This window comes from Xylocopa sonorina, chromosome 3, assembly GCF_050948175.1.
Source record: "Xylocopa sonorina isolate GNS202 chromosome 3, iyXylSono1_principal, whole genome shotgun sequence".
NCBI classification, from domain to species: Eukaryota; Metazoa; Arthropoda; class Insecta; order Hymenoptera; family Apidae; genus Xylocopa; species Xylocopa sonorina.
In genome coordinates, this window is record NC_135195.1 from 5,074,677 (window position 1) to 5,099,914 (window position 25,238).

Here is a 25,238-nt window from a genome sequence, read left to right on the forward strand (position 1 = left end):
TTAAACGTTGAAAATAACAGTAAATCAATATCCAAATATTAATTATAAAGATAAAGATGATTAAATATAAAGGGTAAGTTATTAATATTTTTATATTTGCATTTAAATACAAATATACTATACATTGCAATGTTATGATGGAAATAAAAATATTGATCTAAATTTTCTTTTAAGATAATTAACAATATAAATTTTTACATAAACGATAAATTTTATAAGAATAAATAGATTTGAAATAATTTTTACATAATTTAATTGTATCTATTTCAAACATGTACATGTATTCACAATATATATTACTTTTACATATAATTTATTAAAAAGATGATATAAAACCCATTATATCCATTACTGCTAAATCAAAAGACCTAAAAAAATACAGATACAAATTTTGTTAGAATAAAATTATTTGTACATGAAACGTATTTACACGACCACTATAATTTAATGGGATAAACTTACTTGGAATTAAGTTGATCGCCAGGAATATAAAATGGATTGCATACAGCATTGGAATAAGCGGCATGTAATTTCTTAAAGATCTGTAAGAAAATTCAAATTTTTATTATACTACAATAATAAATATGCTGCAGCCGAATAAAATAATGATCAAACACTTACCATTTTTACATCATTATCTCTCAGAGATATGTTAGATGAATGTAATACAACAATGAATTTGATTTTTGTATTTGTAGCATAGCCATATCTAAACATCCAAAGAGAAATGGCTTATATGTATATAAAAGAAAGTACGCTTAAGAAACTAGAGGCAATACGAAGGAAAGAAAGAGAGATATCCTGCGGCGACAAACATATTGTGTTGTACTTACATTTTATATTCTTCAGTAGCATATAGTAATCCCAAGTACAAGTCTCTTATATCAATAGCCGTTTTATTTCCGACATTCAATTTTTCTTCTATTATATCTATTGATGTGTGAACTTTGCAATGAAATTGCAGCGCTGATGATTCATCCGCACATCTAATATATTTTGGAGAATTCTATAAAAGAATTTAAAGCACAATATTATAGCTAGAAAATGTAGGGCATGTAATAATAGCATTTACACTTTATCGCTAGCTTTTATCTTTTATTATTCTTTCTAAGATGTTATTATCATTATAACCTTAAAACATTTAAAAATGCAAACTTACATCTTTTCCAATCACAGCTACGCAAACTGCCATATTTAAAAATCTTACAAATTCGTAATATTATAATCCATAACAAAATAGTTGACAAATATTAAAATCTTCAACTTCCAAAGATGCTATCGTACATGTAAATAATATAGACTTCGTGCATCAGATACAGGTTAGGATAACATTTTTTGACAACCGTAAACTGACAGGACGATTAAATACCTTCGATACACGATGTAATTGCAAAGATACATATTTATTTTTACAACATCGATAATCGAAATAAATAAAACCTGTGCATTACTGTATAAAAAAAAACAAACTTGTATATAATATATATTTAACAAAAATATTTATTCTGTGTTTATATAAACAATATACAAAACTTCAATGTCTTTACAAATATAAATTGTTTCATTAATTGCTACATAATTCCTTTAAGAACAAGTAAAAATAATAAATCTTATATCTATAGAAGAGAGTACGAAGAAGAGAAATTATTTTTAATATCACGAATTTTGATATCTATTTTTTAATGTTCTGTACTTGCGTAACATGTACAAGGCTTCCAATTCTTTAATTACAAAATTGCCATGCGCTAACATTTTATCAATTTTCTCAGGATCAGTTTCGCCTCTGTTCTTTTCAAAGACTTTCCTTAAATTTTTTCTGAAAAACTCATAACCTCTCGGATAGTCACGACCCATGTACAAAAGCTAGAAACATCGGTAATAAAATTCACAGTTGGATAATAATCAATTACAATACGCGATACGCTTTTTCGTTGTATATTTTATGTTCTATTTAATTTTTACATTATTTTTCTACAAACTAAAATGAAATCCAGTTCATTTTCATACCGTTTTGTACAATTGAATAACTTTGCTACGTTGTGACATTGATCCAAGTAACGTTAGTTATAATCGACGAGTAATTAATTCAATACGAAAGCAAAGTTAGTAACTGCTATTATATATACAGAGTGATTCACTACTGGCAAATTTTACAGTTGATACTGCACATCAAAAGCAACAAAAAAGTTCTTATAAACCTTGGTCCGATTTGCAAAAATAGCATTATAATTTATTGTCCATTTTATTAGTTTTACTGTAACTTATTGTACATTTCAATAGTTTTATTGTAATTTACTGTATATTTCATTAGATTTATTATAATTCATTGTACATCTCAATAGTTTTATTGTAATTTATTGTATATTTCATCAGTTTTATTGTAATTCATTCTATATTTCCCGCTGTAGAGGTAAAAGAGAGAAAGATATATAAGAAAGCTATAAGAAAGAGTGAGACAGAATTATATACCCTACTCTGGAACCCCTGGCGCCATCTCTGCAAAAAGTGCTCAAACTGATCGCACACAATTATCGACAGCGAAGTGAACTACTCAAGAACTACTAGCGCCATCTCTGCGAAGAGTAGTGAAACTAATTACCGATCTAGTTTCAGCACCCCTCCAAGAGATGGCGATAGTAGTTCTTCAGTAGTTTACTTCGCTGTCGATAATTGTGTGCGACCAGTTTGAGCACTTTTTGCAGAGATGGCGCCAGGGGTTCCAGAGAAGGGTTGGTATCATCTGTCTCACTCTTTCTTATAGCTTTCTTATATATCTTTCTCTCTCTTACTTGCAAAGCGGGAGATATAATTTATCTGACTCTCTCTTCAATGAAAATTAAGGAATTTCATTATTTAATCAGCAGTAGTCTAAAATTCTGTAATTAAAATTTGAGAGAGAAGCAAAGAGAAGGATAGAGGAGCGAAAACGAAGTCAGTAAAACAATAGGTGTGCTATATACAGGGTGATTCACTACTCGTGTGATATATTTTTACAGCTGATACTACATAATAGGAGCAACAGAAAAGTTCACATAAACCTAGGTTCATTTGCTGTATACAAAACGTTTTATTACCAATATAAAATTATCTTCGCATGCCTACATATATACCTATAAATAACATTAACTGCTGATGTTTTATCGTTTAAAAACCGATGCTATACGTGCCAGGAATATGTGTTAACAAAGTAATTTTCTTTATCTTGCGTTTCTGCTAATCTTGTAAAAAATGTGGCGCATATTATCGACCAATCGTACAACGGAAATTGTTACTCTTCGATAACAAAAAAATATAAAAGTAAGAATGGAAGTATTTGATTTAGCCTTGCATTATTGTTCTAAACGAGAGAGGGAAAGAAAAGAGCTTGAAGAAATTAAATATAAAAATTGAATCATTCTTTTTTGGTAAATACTAAAAATAACTTTTGTTCTACTGCAGTCATTTATGTTATTGACATCTGTATAATTAATTTAATTTTTGCATTCTACAGAATGTAAAATTCATTATTATCACGATAACAACTATTCCCCATATGTTCAAAAAAATTTTGATAATATTGAAGAAAAGTAGCTCCTTTTCAAGATAGTCAATTTCTTAACGGTGACTTTGCAACTCGTTTCATTGATATTTTTCATTTGGTTAATGATAACTATTGATTAATATATATTATCTTTATAAGAGTTTCACCTGTTAAAACTTAATTACAGCCACGTGTTTATATTACGAAATACCTGTTATGTTATGTCAACATTGAGAGAAAATGCTCCAATCTTCTAATAGAAAGCGAAAAATTTCATAATTAATTTATTGCATTAAAAGATAAAGATAGAAAATTCTTACAAATGTGAAAGTTCAGACAGTTGTTGAAAATATACGATTGTTGGCCTGATTTATTATACAGGTGCACCAACGTTTTAAATGTTAATAGAATAACTTTACATGGTATCAATTTCATCAGAATATAATAATATTTATATATATTTTGATAACTTATGTAAGAAAATTTTCATGGTGGGTGTTATCTTCTGTTGCTATACATAGATCGTAAAAGTGGTCTTTTTTACACATGTCTAGTAATATCAATATCTATTCAGTTTAATTAATTGTACTACACGTTATGTGCAAATATTACATTATGTATTTTGAAACCAAGAAATCATTATTTATAAAGGCTTTGACAAAAATATTTCAGCTGTGCATACACGATACAAATTCTATCACTCAATTTAAATTAGCATGAAATACTTCAATAAATATTGACTTCACTTTTAATTCAGAACTGCGCAGTAGCAATTCTTCATCGCAGTTGCTCAGTCTATCATTGTCTAAAAGCGTAGGATATTAATGTATGAGAAATTCTATGAATATTAAATTTTCTTTCATTGAAATGTAACTGACTACTTAAGAAAAAATGTTTGCTGGCTAAAGTATACCGTGACATCATTTCCTGCTGCAAAATTATATTTTCTCATGTTACTAATGATAATTTTTGAGCCATAAAGCTGACTCATACTAAATGCAATTTAAGTAGAGTGACAAATGCAAACATTGCTCTAGTATACCTAGACTATTCCTGTCGAGCAGTTTACTGTCTAGAAAAATTTTTCTAAGATATTTTGGATTTCTCTTCTTCTTGCATAAAACTAGAAATGTAAGATCGAATATAATTATACTGATAAATGTGGTTAAATCCATTTCAACAGTTTTAACTGTTACAAGTATGTTCAAGCATTCATGTGAAAAGCAATTGTCCCAATAAGAACCATTTGGATAATTATAAATATTGGCTATACTTGATAACATCTCAAATGAATGTTACATAAGTTAAAAGAGTAAAAAGTTTGATTTTGTTTAATTTTGAATTCAACAATTCTCCATTGCATACAAATAAATAAAATATAGTATATATACTTAGAAAATTACAAATAATTATGAGACGTTATTTTTATTTATTTACGATAATTATTTATTTACAAATCAACAATTAAATAAACATTTAGGCAGCTCCTGCTTATAAATAATATTCCACGATATAAGCTGTATATTTATCGAACGATTACTAAATATGTTCCTCTGAAAAACGCTGATGGATACAAAAACGCAGATGGATACAAAAACATTACACCCTATCGTATTTCAGCTGGTGGTAATGTTCTTATCAGTTCACCAATCGTATATATAAATCCGACAACATTCTGGAGCACTGTTATGGCTTCGTCGAATTGTGTTTACATGTATTTGGGAAGTTTGCTGTGACTGTGATGTGAAAGAGACTGCTGACAGAATTTCATCAGCGTTCAATATTTCAGTTTCTGTATCCAATTTGAAGGATCCACTGTTCGCGAGTGAACTTACAGTAAGTAGAATACGACTGATCAGATAGTTTATTCAACGAAATTTCTTTATTCTCTGAGATGTTTGGTCTTTGCTTCGATCGGCAGTTGATCGTCTCTCGTTTACTGTAATTAAGTAACAATCGTTTCTACTTTCGAACGCGTTTGTAGCTTGTACATATTGTCAGAAATATACACAAATTTACAATAAGACGTAATTATCATTGTCAATTAAATCTTCGTCTGTTTAGTGCAAAGTGCGTTTTGTAATTTATTTTAACCGTTTTCTATTTTAATTTGTGATGGAATTGTTTTTGCAATAAACATTGATTGATTACAAGTTTTCTCTAACAACGAAACATAGAAGAATTATAATGTTTTATTGTTAGTTCTAAACAGTAGTATCTTTAACTCGAGATATAATGTTGTCTAAATTACCAGTTATGGATAGTTATTCTAACGGACAATATTGTTATTTTTTATGTTGCAGACGCATAAAAATGTATACCTTTACGAGTGCATTTGCGTTAATGGTACTAGGTAAGATAATATTTATTAACATTTTTCTATAACTTATTGTGCCATAAAAGTCTTAAGCGAATGAAGGCTTTGTGTAATATTCCTCTTTGTAATATTCTTTATTGTACAAACATGGTGTTTTTGCTATAATTTTGTACGTTTACATTGTTTCATTATCCACACTTGCATTTTTATTTATAAATTTATGTCTAAGGTATAAAAAATTATGTATCAGCTATACAATAAGTTTAAAGGCAAACATATTTAAAGTTTTAAATAAGAAAACAATATAGATATTCCTTTTTCGATTTAACTCAATGCAAAGTAATAGATATCGCTTCCTTTTTCTTAGGTGTCTCTTGGGCTGAAAGCACACAGTCTCCGACATTTAGCAATACTTACACGGTAAAAGGAACTTTGTATATCCCATATGCTGAAATCAGGGAACCGTTTTACGCATGGTACGATGGCACAAGTGGATCCAGTAGAATTGACTACTATGGAGGTAATTTAAGCATCCATCGAGTCAGTAGTTTCAAATAGAAAATAAGCCCAAAAATCTTTATCCCGAAGAATTAAAAGGAAAATCGTATAATACTTAATAATGTTCTATTTTTATCAAAAACAAATATCTTTATATCTGATTTCCTTTTTCAACATGCTGGTCCAGTTAATATAAATGTAAATGTTTCTGAATGAAAAGAATCAAATCGATTTTGATTTAATTAGGGATGGTGAAGACTTTCCAATTAGCACATAAAGGATCTTTTGGGAAAAGTATAAAACTCGCACCAATAACCACAGAAACTGCTCTTAATGCGGAAACATGTCTCGAAGTGAATGGTTCTAAAGAATTTAAGATTGAACCACAAGCCATTGTTCCAGACACAACTGGAATGGAGGTAAAATTATGTTCAGTAATTTTGTTATTTCATCTATTTCTTTGTTATATGTAGCGCTTATGTGATAATGTGGTTCTGAAGCTACGTGTTAAAATATAACTAATTTCACGAATAAACTATTATGCTCCATAATTCAGTTGTTCAATGTAGTAAAACTAAATTCGAATTTTATTTAGTGTGTTGGAGAGGAAATAATTAATGGTTTGACATGTGAAAAATGGAAGATGGAAGAACAAATTGGTGAAAAATTGAACAAATATACACTTTGGATAAGATATAAGGTAAAGTAATTACGTTTTTCTACATTTATATAATTCTATCAAAACCCATATATATTATTAAAAATAAATTACAGAAATCGCCGAAAGTACCTAAGTTAAAAGAACCAATCCCAGTAAGATATGAAATGAGAGGATTCAACAGTCTCTTAGGTTCTCATTATGATCACTATTACTTGGAGTATGATTGGTTTTCATCTGAGGTACCTAGCGCAGATGTGTTCGAAATTACAACAAGTAAATAATAATTTCTATAAACATTCATTAAAGTAAATTTACTGCTAATATATTTTAACGAAAACATGTAATTCATCGACAGATATGACATGCGTTAGTTTCCCTGGACCTGGCGACAAACACGTATACACATTCAATCCTATGCGAGAATTTGTTCATAATCACGACAAGCATGTAAACGAAGCATTCGAACAGTTCAAAAAGAATCACAACAAAGAATACGCGAACCACGTAGATGAACTGATGCGTAAAGAAGTATTCAGGCAAAACTTAAGGTATGCATAACATTTGCGCTCTGCATGTAATCAATAATCAATGTGAAATATTCATTATAGATTCATCCAATCGACCAATCGAGCTAATAAAGGTTACAAATTAGGTGTTAATCATTTAGTAGATCGTACTGAATTAGAATTAAAAGCTTTACGTGGCAAACAGTATACCAAAGGTCCTAAGGGGGGACAAGCTTTTCCTTATAATGCCCAAATTGAAGTAGCCGATGTACCAGATAGCATAGATTGGAGATTGTATGGCGCAGTTACTCCTGTCAAAGGTTTTGTTATCTCATTTCTCTGAACAATTAACTATAGGAAAGAATTTTGCAAGTGATTGATTTTTTTTATTTTCGCTATAACAGATCAATCTGTTTGCGGATCCTGTTGGAGTTTCGGCACAACTGGTGCCGTTGAAGGCGCGTACTACATGAAGTACGGTAAATTAGTGCGTTTGTCTCAACAGGTAAATGACGGCGAAGTATAATTGGATAGATATTGTAGGCGAAAAGTATTTTATTATAGCATTTCATGATTATGTAGGCACTTATTGATTGCTCATGGGGTTTTGGAAATAATGGCTGCGATGGTGGTGAAGATTTCCGTTCGTACCAGTGGATCATGAAGCACGGTGGTTTACCTACTGAAGATGATTATGGTGGTTATCTCGGCCAGGTGAATAATTTTTAATCTGATATACCTTATAGATAATAATCGCATAGGTGTAGGTAAATTAAGCTTCTCCAGGCTATAGGGCTTTGCTACTAGAACGAATTTATAGAAATTATTATTGCAAATTATTATATATAATATTGCGAATGACATTAGAATTAAACGAAAGAATAGACAATAATGGAAAGTTATTCATCGTACTTATTTTTATAAATCGATAATTATATTATAGAAAATCTGTCACTAAGCAATTAAGTTGTATATCCATCAATAGCTATCAATAGGTTAGGTATCGTTAAAAAGATTGAAAAATAATTTTATAAAAATACTTTATTTATGTACGTATATATCATTCCTCTGTTTAGGATGGCTACTGTCATATAAATAGTACACAAATGACAGCTAAAATCACCGGTTACGTGAACGTCCCATCGGACGCTAACGCTATGAAAGTTGCCATCGCGAAGCACGGTCCAATTTCAGTTGCGATCGATGCATCGCATAAAACATTTTCATTCTATTCTCATGGTGTATATTATGATGCAGCTTGTGGTATGTATCATTTATAATATTTTCTCTAAGCTTTCTTTTTACCATTAGATTAGATCGTTGGCGCACAAAACAAGTTATATTTCCTTGGATGGCACTAAACGCATCAAATATGTATAAAATAGGTTTTCTAAACTATCTAATATCTTCATTGCGATTAGGTAACACGGAAGAATCTTTGGATCATGCAGTTTTGGCTGTCGGTTATGGTAAATTAAATGGAGAAGAGTATTGGTTAGTCAAAAATTCATGGTCGAATTACTGGGGTAATGACGGTTATATACTTATGTCTCAGAAGGATAATAATTGTGGTGTATTGACAGCCCCGACATACGTTACTATGTAATAAAATTAAATCATGTTTTTATATTTTTCATATAACGTATGAGTGAGGAGGCTCTTAAAAATAGAAGATATTATACATATTTTTTTAAAAGAAAGCAATATTATATTTTGAGCACTCTGTAGCTTTTGACGATCCACAAATATATACGATAAATGATAGAAAGCAATAATAATAAGTTATTCAAACTGTGACCTGTTAAATAAATGAAACGTGATTTTAGAGCATATAAAGATTAGTCTTGTATCAACATAAACAAAGTGACTTTTATTGAAAACCTTTAGTATTTAAAAGCGATTTTATAATTTATATTCATTTCGTCGGTTATTAATAAAAACGTTCGTAGAACTAAGAACGAACAGATACTATGAGTTTAGACTAAAATTTCGTACAATATTAAAACAAATTATAGGGATAAATTATATAGTAATTGAAATTCGCTAACTCGCGAAGCGATGCCGTTTAGCTGGTATAAAAAGCGTAAAATAACACGAACGGTGTTATGCTTTTATTATCTTAACGCAAAAGAAGTGGGCGTTGCTATACCCGTTGAAAGATTTATAATATTGATATTAAATTGCTGGTTGCGTTGGAAAGCATAATATTGCAGAATTATAATAACAATTACTTATAAAAATACATTTCGATAGGCGTAGTTTATCTAATACAATTTCTTAAATAGTTACGAAATTATAATGAATTAATCATCGCTGTACGTTAAATATGTAATTAAAGAGAATATAAAAGATTAAAAAACAACATAGTATGTGTAGAATAAAGAATTCTACGTTTCATAACTTCTCGATCTTACATAAATTTTTAAGCAATAATAGTTTTACACCGTTCTTTCAATGTTCTTCAATCTATTTCAATACACAGATCCACATTTTTCATGCCTCATCAGCGTAATACAAGTTTAACACAAAAATAGACGTGTCTATAAGAAATTAATTTAAAAAAAATATAAATGTGGATGTGTTTAAAAAAGTTAAATGCTTTTAATAAATTTCACTGTTTAATATATAATCTTCATTTTGTTATGTTTTAAATCTAATAGTTCACATCATTTCATTCAACTAGACTTCATATCGCATAATACATTAGAAAGTAATTTTATTTAGAAACTTGCTTATGCATTCAACATTACGTTTTTAATAAGTTTATAGCTTGTGCAATTTTTGTGCTATTCAAACGGTTAAATCATACGCAACGATACTTACTAAACTTTCGATTATCGTTACACAAAGAGAAAATCTTACGTAACGGCACTAAACTGTCAAAGATTTAATTAAAAGAAGAAAAACCAATTGACAGGATATTGTATCATAAAATAATGTTAATAAATGTACATGCACTCGGAGAATATCTGAATTTCCAGCAAGAACACTTTTTTTTTATCGATTTGTGCAAAATATCTTTACGACACATTAAAAAAAGAAAACATATAAATCGATTTTAAAGTTATTCAACGACATTAACTTTGGTTATCGTTTGCTAATCGTACCTCTCCCCTTTACATAATTAAAACTTTACGTATACACCTATTCTTGTACACTTTAAAAATATTATTTACGCCTCCATAATACTCTCATAAAATAAAACATTTCAATTACATTCATAATCTATTTGCTAATCCTGGATAATTGGAAATGTATTGAAATTTAAAAAAAAGCTTCTAAACCACACCATGATATGGACGATTCAAAAATATAGGTACCTAAGTATTCTTATATTAGTATGCAATAGGTACGAAGAAATAAATGTTAAGAATGTATGATATTTCAGTCAAATATCTTTATATAACTATAATAAAAAAAAAGAACGCGTGACTATATCTTTTACGAGCTACTGTGTGAAAAAAAGTATCCGTTTGACCATGCTTTATTACATTTACTGGGATTGTACTATAATTAAATAATTGGATTAAAACTGTATCACAATATTTATATAAAATTTTCTTAAGGTTTTGAAATATACGTCGATAAAAAATATTATATAACTAATGAATGTTACGGTGTAACATCATCTCACCTGTAAATTTAATTCTTTTCTCTTTTTTAATCGTTTTGGCTTTTATACGTACATTTGTAGAGCAAAAAATGTAATATGTTTAAGTACACAAGAGATACTTATAGTTTCCAACAAACTAATTTTTACACATCATCGAAACTGTGCATAGAATTAATTAAAAATATTCGCATCATACAACTCTTCGATTTTCATTCGGTCGTTCCCCTTGTTACTTTCTTTTTACTTTCATTGTATATCACTTATGGACCCTGCTCCGATCTGTTAGCATTTGAATTAGCCATGATCGATAACCGTGTATGACGATCTTAAGAGGAACAGTCGATCCTCGATCTACGTATATTATCACCAACAAGGCATGTCGATGATATTACGATCGATAAATAGGAATGTTAAAAAGGTTCACTCGATAAAAGCGTTTCTTGTTCACTTTCGTTATCGACAGTAAAGAATATAGAAATATCTCTCATAGCTCGAGGAATATATCATAAATCTTCATAATACAATCAAGGTATTCCTCGTTTAGGATGTACCTTCTCCAATTGTCCCTTTTTCTTTTCACTAATCCCTATCCTTTTCAGGAATGTATCCTGTTTAAAGAAATCTCATTTCTAAGGCGTTATATAGTGAGTGCAAGTCCGAGTGAATATTTATTCTCCAGAACGGGAAATCATGGGCACGTGCAGCCGTTTCTTCATCCGAATCGTCTCCTATCACCACGTACGTGCAGCTGCGACCAAATCGCGCGACCACCCTTCCGAAACAGCTTTCCTTTCCTAAAAATTCATATAGTAATATATTGCTGTATTACACGTAATAGTAATTTTCATGACATACATATTCATCACGAAGAAATGCGTACAATAATTCATTCACTAATAATTATCTACGTTTAGATACAGTATTTGGATACAGTATATCCTGACTTGTTTTACGTTTTACGCAATCCGCCAACGCAGTTCAATCATACAGCTTTCTATCGCACAGTGAGTAACATGTTCAAGTACCAGTACAATTTGTATTTTTATATCCCGTATGTAGAAGATAGTGCACTTACAATAGCCGCTTCGTCAGGGATCCAAAAAGATGTTCTAGGATCTGTTGCGAGGCCTTTGTAACGGACGATGCTTCGTATGCACTTAGATAATTATTTTACACGCAAATGAATTTGTATCGATTCCTATGCATATTAGTTATTTCGTGCAGCTTACCAATCTTGGAGGCAGAGTAAATATTTTCAATGGGAAATATTCCGCCGATCCCGAAAAGCAGTACTTTCGACAGAGCCGGTACCAATTGCGTAGTAGTGACCAGAATGTTAACGTCGCTCCTTTTGTTTATCAGGCTCAAACATTTCACGGCGGACGTTAACCAATTGTCGGTCAAAACTTCGATCTCTGAACGTAATTGCAGCCATTGTTCTTGTTTCGCAGCGCCTAGCAAACCGCCAACATTGTTCCGGTAATTGTTGTAGATTTCTTTGATTTTTCGATAACGAAATGCCAGTTTTCGCATCCAATCGACACCACCTCTGACGCCGGAAGCCAAACATATGCCATTGTTCGCGGACGCGCATTGGAAACCATCGTTGGCGAAATTATAAGAGGACAGGTCCTGGCCATTATCGTCTGACGATACATCATCTATGTGCACTTGGTCGCAATCCTGCAAATTAAAATAAATAATATCATGCTGCACGCAAGCCATTTAGATTACTAATAAAAGCTGATACTTAGAAACGAATTATATTTAATGTAATTATCGATAGGTACTTTCAGTAAACATATTTCGAATTTGTTGCGAAAATAAAGTAACGTAGCCCCGTAACATTTGTTAAACCTACATATACAGTTGATTCACTATTCGTATGACAAATTTTTACAGCTGATACTACACCTCAAAAGCAACAAAATGGTTCATCTAAACCTATGTCCGATTTGCAAAAGTGGCAGAGAAAATTGGGATTTCTGTTTTTTTCAGGGAAATAGCAGTTTCACTCATATGATTGATTGTATCTTCCAAACCGTTATAAGTGTCGGCCAACTTATCGCAAAAAAATTTATAGGGTTAACTTTATTCTTTTTGCATTGGGGCCCTGCAGGGGATAAGGAAATCTTTAGAGTATTGGGGTGGGGTCTTGAGTGACAGGTATGGCCTCTTCTACTCCACAACCCCTGCAGGGCTCCAATGCAAAAAGAATAAAGTTAACCCCCTAATTTCTTTTTACGATAAGATGGTTTCTCTGCCATTTTTGCAAATCGGACCTAGGTCTTAACTTTTTTGTTGCTCTCGAGGTATAGTATCAGCTGCAAAAATTTGTCACACGAGTAGTGAATCACACTGTATAATCCTGCTTGCGCTAAGTTTTAGTTTCGTATAACACGGTTTTAGGGATTTACTCACCGTGGTATACAGGTCTGTACATACAGAAATAGAGACGAAACATAAGAAATTAATCAAATTTACACTTGTCTGTCATAAATTTATACTTGTCTCTACAGAAACATTATCTGTTTCAGGTGCAGCGTAAATCGCCGACTGCTCTACGGATTCGACGGGGCAGCACGTTTACCTCGATGTCGTTGAAAAAGAAGTGAGTATCCGCCAAATTGAATATCATCTCGTCCATTCTGTACGCCACTTGGGCCAAAAGGGTGGGATCCTTGTGGTGCTTCGTTGCAAATTGTCCATTGAGCAACGAATGGAACACAACTATGGTTTCGTCCAGGTCCCAGATGAATATCCGGTCGGGACCGGCTTCTGTCGTGTCCGCGGAGCGTATACTGTTTCCATTTCCGCTCTGGCGTCTTCCGCGTCTGCAGGGTTTCGCCGTCACTGCTGAAACACGTTCATCGAACGTTATCCCGCACATCCTTTCCCCGTAAGTATCACTACAATAATAATATTCACACTTTATACTAGACAAGAACGAGGTATGCGTGAAACTTAACGTTTCTTTTAATTAAAAAAGAAAAATTTACACATAAGAAGTTCTTTATGAAATAAATTGAAATGCTAAAATAAAAGAAGGCATGAACTAATAATTTAACAAACAAAAGTACTTTTCTATTGTATTGATTTATGATAAGAATAAATGGTATCATACGACCGCCCACGTGAACAGCTAACAAGCAATAGTTGGATTGAAAGAAACATTTCCTATAGAATTTACGTTTATATTTGCAGCTAAGTGCTGGTTTCATATTACAGTATTTACTATTGATGTAAAATAATCGACGCCCAAGCATAGTAATCAGGATAGTAATATTACTATTACATTACTATTAGTGCAATCATTTTTAAAGTTTTAGTAATGGTAATCTTATGACAATTAAAGTCTTTTCTTAATTCTAAAATGTAGAATGTGTGTACAGAAAATTATTCCAGTATTTATGATGTAATCAAAATGGAAAAATGTTCTACACTTTCGGCTTCTTGTGCCACGCAGAACAACCCCCTTCTCAGTGTACAAATACTGAGACACTTTGTGTAAAACCTTTAGTCATCATGTTTTACATATTTGTTCATTTTACAGAAGTTTATTTTATAGTCATTTTCTGTCTGGGGACACCTTCGACGGCTGTTCGAACACACTCAAGGAGAACGTACATATTAAAATGCAAAAAAAATATGGAAGATATAAAATCACACGTACGAATCGTGTTACCTTCGATGATTGTGGTTTCTCGTGCGGTAAGATCGCTGGCGTCGTGAGTTGTTGCGTCCAACGTGAGCGCAGACTTTGTCGAATCTTTTTACAAAGAAGGAAAACGTTACTGGCAAATCATAAAACTTATCGCAAATAAATCGTAATCGTTGTAGTAACTTATACGCATCAATATAGGAAAAAACGTTCCTTATACGAATAATTAAGAAAAATCCCAACTGAAAAAAATTTCTAATATTTCTGAAGTAAAGAAAAGAACAAATAAAATATATTTCTAAAATAAAGAAAAGAACAAATAAAACTCATTATAATTATTAATTCTTGATCTAAAAATTCTAAATACTTTTACACAAAAAAACGTTGAACTATTGAATTGCGTAACACAGATTTGTTGATTGCAAACGAAGATCAATCTTTTTATTTGACAACACGACTAGCATGAAAAATATGAAGCCAGGTATTGCATTACATTGTTCTCCAATGTACATCTGCAGTAAATTATTTGAGATCAGAAGATACATAATTATTCTGTTCCGGATGAATCACTCTGGATGATGTAATCAAGACAGAAGGTCCAACAATAATTATGCAATACCACAGCAATATTTACATTCAATCAATTCCACGTCACGCGTCGTTGCAATGAAAAAATCCATCCGTGGAGTTCGTTTCAGAGGAAAGAATTAGTAATGAAAATAACGATACAAAGACGTTACCAGCGAAATTTAAATTCCCAATGTTAAACGAGGCAGGTGTCGCATGATAACCGTGCATGGGGTAGTATCCGGAATACTGTAATGGTACCCTGTCATTTCCGTATAAACTGCTACTGTAGGCGCTGTAATCTAGTTTCTGAAAATCAAAAAATTAACCGAATGATGACAAAGATGGTAAAAATGATTAGATCGTAACACATGAAATGTCCGTTATTTGCTGTCAATATAAATGCACTTTCATTTCTAATTAACACTGTGCCGTCCGCAGGTGTAATCAGGATCCTTTGGTTTGGCACTGTTAGAACTCGTTCAGATCTTTTCGCTTCTCGCTGAGGGTTTCTCCAGGTTTCAGAGGGGTCTTAAATCTTCAAGTTTTACTAATTTTTATCGAGCGTACATGTAAATCATAGTTTCCCAAACTGTGTTCAGTGGATCATTGGTGTTTCGCAAACGTTTCGAAAAACATTTCTTTTAAAAATTGAAATAAATTTCCATTTTGTTTAACTAACATATCCGTGCTATCATTTATTCTAGCTAAAAACTGAAATTTACTCTAGTGCTTCTAAGTTTCTTGAACTTAAAGAGTGTTTTGTGATGAGAAAAGTTTGTCTACTGAACAGCACAGTGTTAATATATCTCTACTCAATTAAAATAATATTATAATATCTTAATACGATTAAGATTCATGAAAAAAAGTATACTATTGGTGTCTTCAGAAGGACAATAAACGGCTATTTCACATGCTACGACCTAATGCCGACATTAAGGTTTTAATACCTGAGAAGACGGTGATATATTTTGTGCCACGTTGGGGAAGTTCGTGGTACCGCTGTTGTAAGTGGCGTAGGACGAATATTGAGTCATGGAGCTGGGCGTAGTATACGAGGTCAAGTAAGAACTTTGCAACCCTGAGGTGTTCTTGCTGGCTGTGGTTGTTCCGTAGGGAGGCGAGTGGTACAAACTAACAACGTGAAACTTGCATGTTAAGCGGTTTGCAAACGATTTTCTGTGGGACATTGGTTGAGTCAGTTGTGAATTAAATGGTAGAACGCAAAGGTTTATGATTATTCTTGTTAATGGAAAATCTGAGGACCATCTTCATATAAGATAAAAGAAGTTTGAAATTTAATAAAATTTAATTTGAATTATACAATGAAATTTTGCATGATTGCTTAAAAGCTCTGAAAAGAAGTGATATAATTATTATAACTTAATTAGAAATGTCCAGCCTAGCAAAATGAAGAAGATATAAGACAAACTGAAATGATACGCCTAAACTGTAGTTTAAATAATTTTTAACTTGATATTTTTTAAATTTCTTCTAATAAATAATAAGAAATCATTTTCCCTCTAATATAAAATAAAACCCGATACAGTAATTAGAAAGAAAGTATATTGGCATCTTCCGTTTCGTGCTAAATGCGTTGATCAGTACAAAAATAGATTTCGAGTTTATAACACATATGACTTTTGTTGACGGAAAGGAAAAAAAAGTGTGCGGTATGTTTTTTTCTTTTTTTTTTTAAGTGAAACGTCGGTAACACGAGTATCGCGGGAATTGGACTCATTCTGATATCTGAAAAACTGTGTATTTGGCAAGAACTGAATTCAGTGCGAGCCAGGCGAAACAAGAGAACACCTAGGTGGTTTGTGTTATTTTATTCTCTACGATCTGCGATTTGTAACGTGACGGAACACGTGATTTTCGTGGTAAAAACAAATAAACCGTATCTATTTTGTAAGCCAGAGAGAGGAAAGCGTATCAGAAAAGAAAATGAATTGTGGCTTCATAATTCGATTGAATCGTTACGTAAACTCCATTATCTTTTCAAAGGCAACTTGAAGGCGCGCGCAGAAATGAATTAGCATATTTAAAATACCCTCTATCAAAAATTAAACCCAACGAATTAACTTGTACCTCGAAATTGCTGATAAATTAATATTAATCCTTACTAATTGTTTTTATTTTCAGGGAAGATCGAATGGAACGGCCATGAAAAAGCTGCAACACGATTCCCATCTACGCCAGTCTGTTACAACTGATGGATAATATTTGAATATCGTTAAAATGAAGGTAAGCGATATATTTAATAAAATAAATAGCACTAGTTATTAATATTAATTAAAATATTCATTGAACCACGTAACTCATTTGTCAATTACAAATTCTGTCCAATGGATTACCCCATATTAATTAAATATTCTGCTTTAACGCTTTGCGATGCTTTTCTCCATTTACAGGAAATTTTTCTTCACTAACTCGATTTACATAAAGTTTTCAGGATATATAATTTAGAATACAAACTTACATTTTTATCTGGCATTTATTTGTAAGCTTGTACTCTAAATTATATATACTGAAAAGTGTTAGATAACAATATAAATTACCCCTACACAGGCTTAATTATCGTCAAGCCTTCGAGAAAGTTATTTTATTTAACTCTTTTAGTGTCGAATAATCATATATCGTCGTTGAGTACACTTGCAAAAAGTGTCGACGATGGTATATCGTTGTGCGTGAATATCAGTATGCGCTTATAGTACACAATTAAAACGAATTTATGAGGGGTTGTGCATGAGTGATCGCAAACGCTAAATAGTTTCTTACGTGAGCAAATAAATGTGAATGACTAACATATAACAACTGAATACCAACACTTTACAGAGATGTTATACTCACTCATTCCATGCACATGTGATCAAGGTATCACTTATTTGTCAATTGAAATAGATGAAATATTATTTTCTTTATTTTTATATACGTTATGAATGTTTTATATTATATGTTAGAATAACAACGTATCTTACACATAATTAGAAATTAATCAGCTCCAAAAAAAAATTTTTTTCATTCCTAACAAGCATTACTTATATGATCTTCATCATATTTTCAGATACCCTAGTAATTCATTTCTCCTTCCTTTAGTTCTCACCGTCTCCCTTCTAGAATTTTGCAGTTATATATTAAAACAAATTTTTCACGACTCTTTCCCTAAAACTCTGTAAATTGTACAAATTTGGCTCGGCACTTCATGCACAATTTCGATCGTCCGCTCGACACTAAAAGCGTCGAAGAAAAGTTGGGAATATTTCGAAGTGAATGGCTCCGTCGAAGCAGAAGGAACGCGTACCTGTTATAATATTGATTGGCTTCGAACAATGAACTGTAGTCCGCCTTTTCCATGGAATCCGGATACTCTTGCTCCTTTTCCTCGGCATTCTCGTCGATGTACAATTCCCCGCTGGGCACGCTGTCGTTCTCCGGGCAATCCTGCACCTCGTTCTTGACTTCCGTGTCTGCCAGTATAAACAAAAGCGATTCACGTTCGCGTTTTCAGCTCGTTTACAACCCTTTCGCCGTGTCACAACACTCCATATATCATTTACAACCGCGTAACTCGCGGGGACATTGATTTACGGTTTCTTTTTCTCGTCAATTGTGCATTTTATTTCGAATAGAATTTTTTAAATCGTCGTTTCTCGCACGCGAAACATTTTCTCGTAACTCCTCTTCTGTCTAATTTAAGTTTTCAGTAATTGGCGCAACCTTGATCCGTGAATCGAATTAATTATGGCGACCAAGACCACTCGTACGCCATTGTTCCACCTGTCGTTTAAATTTATTGCGCGCTCGTAACGGGATTTTCTACGATTTAAAAAATAAAGGACGATATTAGATTTCATTTCGAAGCACAGCTCGTAATTAATTTCCCGAACGGTTGGCTCGCTTGAAGAAAAAAGAAAAAAACAGAGAGAGGACCGCCTGTTCCCGAGTTTTTCTAAAAGCGGAGATGAATCCAACGGAACACCAGTTACCGGGTTTCTCGTTTTAATTCAATCGACCAGCGGCTCGCGCGAAAGGGAGGCGGAAAATACAGGCGGAAACCCTTTCGAAGCGTCGAATTTAAACTGTTTTATTGGTGGTTCGGTTTCGGTTATCATTACTTCCGGCGAGTTACCTTACAAACGCGGGCTTTGCAATTTTTTCGCAAAAGAGATTCCGTCGTCGCGATCGCGTGTCGCGTTTTCCATTGATGAGGAAGGGAAAAACGAGGGACAGAGAAAAAGGGGTGGTAGGGGGAGGCAGAATCGGAAAAGGAGGACACGAATTAAAAGAAAGGGAAACAGTGATCTGATTGTAAACGGACCTTTAAAAGGGTGGCCTTTTAAATGGATCCGGAATGGTGGAGCTTTATTTACCATTGTTTGCGGCGCGAGGGTGCTGTACCGAGGCTTCTGTCGACGAAGACACGTTGCCAGCATTGTCTAAAACGCCTGCTGGTTTCGTCGGATCATTGTCTTCGGTTAACATATCACTCTGCCTGGTGAACAGAAAATAAGAAAAACCAAATTTTCATTTCATTAATAATGATTGGTAATATATCTAACAGATGATAGTTTAAATAATTTTCTTAGCTTCCTTAATATGCTATTAGTGTACACGCTTACAGAGAAGGTTTTTAAAAAGAATTAATCAATTTTAAAATGAATAATAAAGTTTCCATAAATAAATAAGCGTACCTACAATTCGTAATAAATTGATAGAACGCAAGTCGAATGAGTAGAATAGTTGAAACACCTACAATAATATTTCTCAATGGTAAATAAGCATTAATTAATGTTTCGTTTCCTGTAAAATATACAATGAGTCACAGTTTCCCAAACTGTGTACCGCAGAATTGGTATTCCACAAACGATCGCTAAGTGTTCCACGAAAAGTTATGAAAGCGACGTAGAGACCGACGAAACACGTTTCTTTTATAGGTATGACATAAAAATTGAAATAATTTTTCATTTCGTTTATCTAATATATCTATGTTACCCTATATTATAATTAAAAACGCAAATTTACTTTAGCCTTATTCCTAAATAAAAATTGTTGTCCAATTAGAAAAGTTTTGGAAACATTGCAGCAAGTAAATAATATACATATTTTAATATAACGCGTTAAGAAGACAATAAACGTTCAAACGAGAATTATGCTACGATCTAATAAGACGTGCATTTTCGCTCTCCTAAGAGCTTAGGTTTCTACAGATTCGCTACTTGGCTGGAAAAGGGGCGACATTCGAACCGAAGTTCCTTTATTTTTTCTACTTTCCGTCCAGCGGCGAAAAAAAGAGAAGAAAGAGCTACCATAAATCGGTACCCAACTGGTCACGCAGTTTACACGTCCTATCGTGTTCCGGTTGACGGGAAAAGGGTTAGCGTTCGCGGGCAGCTTCATTATTGTCTGCCAATTGCGTGTCGAAGAGGTGGAGTGACCAGATGGGTAGGCGTACACCAGGAACCTGTGAGAGCAGCCAATGAAACCTCCTTTCACGACGTTTTACATTATGTATTCTTTATGTTGCCAAGTCGCTATATCTGCCTGTGCTCCGCCCTTATCCGTGTCTATATACTTCGCGTTGCAGCACTACGCGTACCGCGAAAAAGAGACTTTCTTGCATAAGGGCGCTTTCACACCGGTTATATATCGTAACGATACACCGTGTACGCGAGATTGAATTCCAAACTATTTATGGATTGATCCAATTTTACTTGTCTCTTTCTCTTACGCTTTGTTCCTTTGATTTAAAGTCCACGTTGGACAACTGAAGAATCCGGAACGAAACCAGGATGCTTAACTTCAAATTACGTCACCGTTCAAAGGAGATAAAAATATAGCGTAACATTGGAATTTTTAACTAATAAATTTGAGGAGAGTTTGGTATTGTTTTAACTATTTTTCAATTTCTATTTTTATGTTTCTTTTCTTCAGTACTGTGCGAATGAAACGCACAACTTTTCTTTCCAAATTAATCTCTACTCGTAATTGCAAAATGAACGAAGCCGGTGTCTTAAATTAGAATTCCATCCAATCTTATTTCAATTACGAATAAGAGGTGTCAAATGTCGACTCAGACTAAATTAACCTTTCAATATCGTTTTCCAATTATATATATTTAAATGCACGAAAGGTTGTTGAACTTTTGATTTGACTGCTCTTTAACGGAAACAAAAGGCTTCGTCTAAATGGAATAAGATTTCCAAATTGTATACCATAAATAAAGTTCGAGAAAGCTAACTAAAATATCTAATCTAAAATAATTAATCTTATGTTTCAAAAGCCAATGTTCCTAAATTAAAATCTGCATATACAATAGAAATGAATTAAGTTGGGATACTCGAATAAACCGATTCTAAACGAGGTCCATGGTTAATTAATTACGCATTCGTCAACGGGAGAGCGGTACTGTCCACGCGGGTACGTGCAAATATTTTCTGTCGGATGTTTGTAATTGAATAAATCATTGTCAGTGGAACGATCGTTTCGAGAAAAAGTACAGACAATCGAGTCGAGGATACACGATCCTCTATATCTGTATATATATTTGTATATACACCACATATACCCAGTGTGTGTGTATGAAAGCAATTGTTCCCCCGTGACATGCATCGCGTCGGCTGGAAGTTACGTCGCTCTCTGGAACACGACGATGAATCAATTAGCGCGGCAGCCATGTGTTTGAACAACAGACGGAGGAACTCGTTCGAGTTTTCTTCTCAAAAACGCACGCGATCCTCGAACGACGATCTAACGTCCGGGTAGGAAGAAAAATATAGCCAGTTAATCGTTCGAAACAATGGACAGTGGGCGCGATATTAAACGATCACTGTGTATCGTCGTCTCGTTTTTCCTTTCGTATCGAATGATACCGGAAAAGCGTGCAAAAAGGAAAACGCGCGCAAACTGCGCCCGAATTCCCGTCCGAACACTGTAACACGATGATCGATGAAACTGTTACTTTTAACTTGCACGGATAACCGTGACCATTCGTTTCTCGATTCGAGAGCTCGATTTTAGACTCGATGGGTTTCGGTGGTTTAATTTTCATGCGGAATTCAGAGGATGATACTTGTTTTTGAGGATTCAAATTGTCTGCAAAACGATTCTTCGTCAGAAATGTAATAGCGGTTACAGTGATATTTACTTTCGCCATTTCAACGCATTTTGATACTTATTCGAGTTTGAAGAACTTGTTAAGTTATTGCACTGCGATCGAAAATAATTCTTATAATACGTTTTTATAAATTGATAATAATTATCGTAAATTATCTACGCTATTATACTTCACATATACTGTTTCATCTTTAATTATACCCTTACATTAACTTTAGTACGATTTGAAATAATTGAGAAAAAAGGGAAAACTTATCGTATAATAGCAAGTAGATATAAATATACATATTTACACAACTTCTTTACATGTTCGCAAAACTTCAGAGAGCTCTTCAAGAAACAAGAACTTAATTAAAACGGTTATACAATATGTTCCTGAACTATGAAATATACATCTAAACTACCATTATAATTATCTTCCAACTTTCGCTAATATGAAAAAGAAATGACATGATTTCTAGTGTCACATATCTTCCCTTACTTTCTATCGAATGTGACGATACTCTCTGAACGAGAAGCTGCTTTTCGAAACTCGCTCTAAAAAGCTACCTTCAACCTCTTATCCAACTTCATTACATAATTACTAAGTATCTCGCTCTGTGCAGTCGATAAGATACTTCGAATTAAGGGATCATTTATTTTTTCGAAAGGCACGAAAGGTCCTCTACGGCTATTAAAGAAAGACGAAAGGCGGACGGGCTTATCTAAACAAAGCATGCACCGAAGTGTTTATCACGGCCAAGTTGCTTGCCTCGCCGCTGTCCGTCAACCGTCAAAGAAACGAAACGGAACGAAATACGGCTGGAAAGAGAGAAAGAGAGAAAGAGAGAGGAATGCGCGACCGAAGGTTTCTCGTGCGCGACACTCGTGTCCCACGGGCCGCCCGGTCAGCTTACATTTGAAAGGAGGAAAGAAGAAAAATAAGGAAGGGATGGTTACACTACGGGCCAAGACAAAAGCTTCTCCTTCGACCCGGAATGCTCTCTGGCTTTCCTCCGCCGCCTCCGCTATTCCTATGAACCAGACCATGGAAATCGCAAACTCGTCCCAATGTATTTTGTTCCCCACACGACCAGACTTATAACGATTGTTCTCAGTCTCAAATGGTCGTTCTTATGTTATTTCGTTATCTCTGATTAGAATTGCGTGCTCTTTCCATTGCGCGAAAATTTCGCTCGGTTTTCCAGTACGGATTACTTGGCACTACGCAGCGGTTGACCAATTAAAATACATTACTGGTAACGAGCCGAATGAGATGCATAAGTTACGCATGCTCAATTGATAATGACGTTTACACGTGTGAGTACGCCAGCGGATGTATTCGTGCATGTGCAGATGCACATCCGCGTAACGTGCGTGACTACATCTAATAATTTTAAGGAACGTGTACACGTATGGGACAGAAAGATACATCGTGCTTCCCACGTGGTACTCGATCAACAAATTCGTCCGATTGGCGCTCTCCTTTACTTTAAACATTACACTCTTTCGATATCTCCAGACTGATCTCAATTAATTTCATACAATTTTAATGCGAACAAACGGCGTTTGCCTCGATCCTAAAAAAATGTTCAATTTCCACATATCGAAATTTACTACATACTTAAATAGATTTATACTTCCTTATAAATTGAACGACTTTCAGGTTATTGGTATTTGCAAGATGAGTCACAAAAACGACTTGTTGATTGATCACTACCTGAGACACGTATTAAGCTCCATTCTTATGTAATTCAGCGCATAGTTTCTCTAAAATTGTTAACTTTTATTTCGTAAGTGAAAAGTGCACGAGCCGTACGACAAACGATTGTACATTCGAACCTTGTATCCGCTGTTTACGCTGGACCAAGAGCAAGGGTGCTTCGTAGCGAATATTCGTGGATCAAGGAAGCTGTATTCGGTTCCCTCTGGATAGTAGCATCGTCATCCCTCCGCTCGTGTCGTGTGCAAGCGAACGTGCGCGTGTGTACGCGCTGCACTTGACAGGGTTTAAGCACACTACCTCTCACTTTTCTCGCACTTTCCACGACCACGGAAACATTATGACAACCGACGGGCGCACTATTCCACCGACTGTTCCTGTCCACCACGCAGGAGGAACGAGATTGATCCGACGATTGTCCGTAGAAAAATGTCACTGCTCGAAATGAACTACAAGCGTGACGAGTAGATGGGAAATGCTCTGTCGACTATCTCGCGAGAAAACATCTCTCGAACGGGTCTATACGCGTGTCGCGCGAAGGGTAAAAGCGATGGAAGCCGGTACGCGCGGACGTCCCGAGCCGATAGGTCGAACCGAATGGCAGCGGTCGATCTTTTTCGAGGTTACGTCGGTTCTCTACGTATTTTCCGCTCGAGGCTCTTTGACGGATGCCCTGCGTTGCGAACGCAGCCAGCACTATTGTTTCCCTGCGAAGGGTATCGGCTCGGTGTGCGATATGCTGCAGCCTGTGGAGTTCTGAGCATGCGAAATGTCGCCTGCCACCCCCGCCCGATGGTCACGTGGTTGGCCGGCTCGTTCGTTGTCCTTCCCCCTCGTGCGTCACATCTCTCTGTTCGCTCCTCCATCCTCGTCCAGCAGCCTGTTCTCCTGTTCGTCGTCTCGTTTCGACGGTCGGGACGCGTACAGGTCGCTCGTTAATTAGAACGAGAGAGGATAATGGCAGCCCACCTGGCCATTCGAATGTCAGATAAAGAGAGGAGACGATAAAAGAGCGGGACTGGATGCGAGACTAGGAGAGAAAGAGAGAGAGAGTGAGGGAGCCGGGTTACCCCCTCG

General features: G+C 34.3%; 3 protein-coding genes and 1 long non-coding RNA gene across 7 annotated transcripts; 2 read left to right on the forward strand and 2 right to left on the reverse strand.

Annotated features, from left to right (window-relative positions):
• Window positions 1-236: 236 nt before the first annotated feature.
• LOC143433642 (trafficking protein particle complex subunit 2-like protein) lies at window positions 237-2,140 on the reverse strand. The gene is made up of 7 exons (XM_076911085.1): window positions 2,008-2,140; window positions 1,709-1,863; window positions 1,160-1,202; window positions 834-1,006; window positions 622-709; window positions 463-542; window positions 237-368 (listed from the first exon to the last, which is right to left on the reverse strand). The coding sequence occupies exons 1-7, from the start codon at window positions 2,044-2,046 to the stop codon at window positions 317-319; spliced, it is 630 nt and encodes a 209-aa protein (XP_076767200.1). The 5' UTR covers window positions 2,047-2,140; the 3' UTR covers window positions 237-316.
• A 1,088-nt stretch (window positions 2,141-3,228) lies between these two features.
• Window positions 3,229-5,346, forward strand: LOC143433464 (uncharacterized). Its single transcript, XR_013103124.1, has 3 exons — window positions 3,229-3,267; window positions 3,323-3,404; window positions 5,105-5,346. It is a non-coding gene; the product is annotated as an uncharacterized LOC143433464 (long non-coding RNA).
• Window positions 5,347-5,823: 477 nt separating this feature from the next.
• Window positions 5,824-10,927, forward strand: 26-29-p (C1 family peptidase 26-29-p). Its single transcript, XM_076893010.1, has 11 exons — window positions 5,824-5,873; window positions 6,205-6,357; window positions 6,582-6,754; window positions 6,931-7,035; window positions 7,110-7,269; window positions 7,352-7,544; window positions 7,605-7,822; window positions 7,907-8,007; window positions 8,085-8,216; window positions 8,579-8,765; window positions 8,924-10,927. Exons 1-11 carry the CDS (start codon window positions 5,834-5,836, stop codon window positions 9,106-9,108), a joined length of 1,647 nt encoding a protein of 548 aa, XP_076749125.1. The 5' UTR covers window positions 5,824-5,833; the 3' UTR covers window positions 9,109-10,927.
• A 425-nt stretch (window positions 10,928-11,352) lies between these two features.
• Window positions 11,353-24,555, reverse strand: Eya (eya transcriptional coactivator and phosphatase 2). 4 transcript variants are annotated; one of them, XM_076893014.1, is made up of 9 exons: window positions 24,281-24,555; window positions 19,717-19,838; window positions 18,648-18,813; window positions 16,294-16,477; window positions 15,517-15,652; window positions 14,801-14,884; window positions 13,706-13,968; window positions 12,345-12,798; window positions 11,353-11,909 (listed from the first exon to the last, which is right to left on the reverse strand). In XM_076893014.1, the coding sequence occupies exons 2-9, from the start codon at window positions 19,826-19,828 to the stop codon at window positions 11,728-11,730; spliced, it is 1,581 nt and encodes a 526-aa protein (XP_076749129.1). In that variant the 5' UTR covers window positions 19,829-19,838; window positions 24,281-24,555; the 3' UTR covers window positions 11,353-11,727. The 4 variants fall into 4 exon arrangements, with proteins under 4 accessions (XP_076749129.1, XP_076749127.1, XP_076749126.1 ...); XM_076893012.1 differs by having other exon boundaries at window positions 14,789-14,884; XM_076893011.1 differs by having other exon boundaries at window positions 13,706-13,971; window positions 14,789-14,884.
• Between the last annotated feature and the right edge of the window lie 683 nt (window positions 24,556-25,238).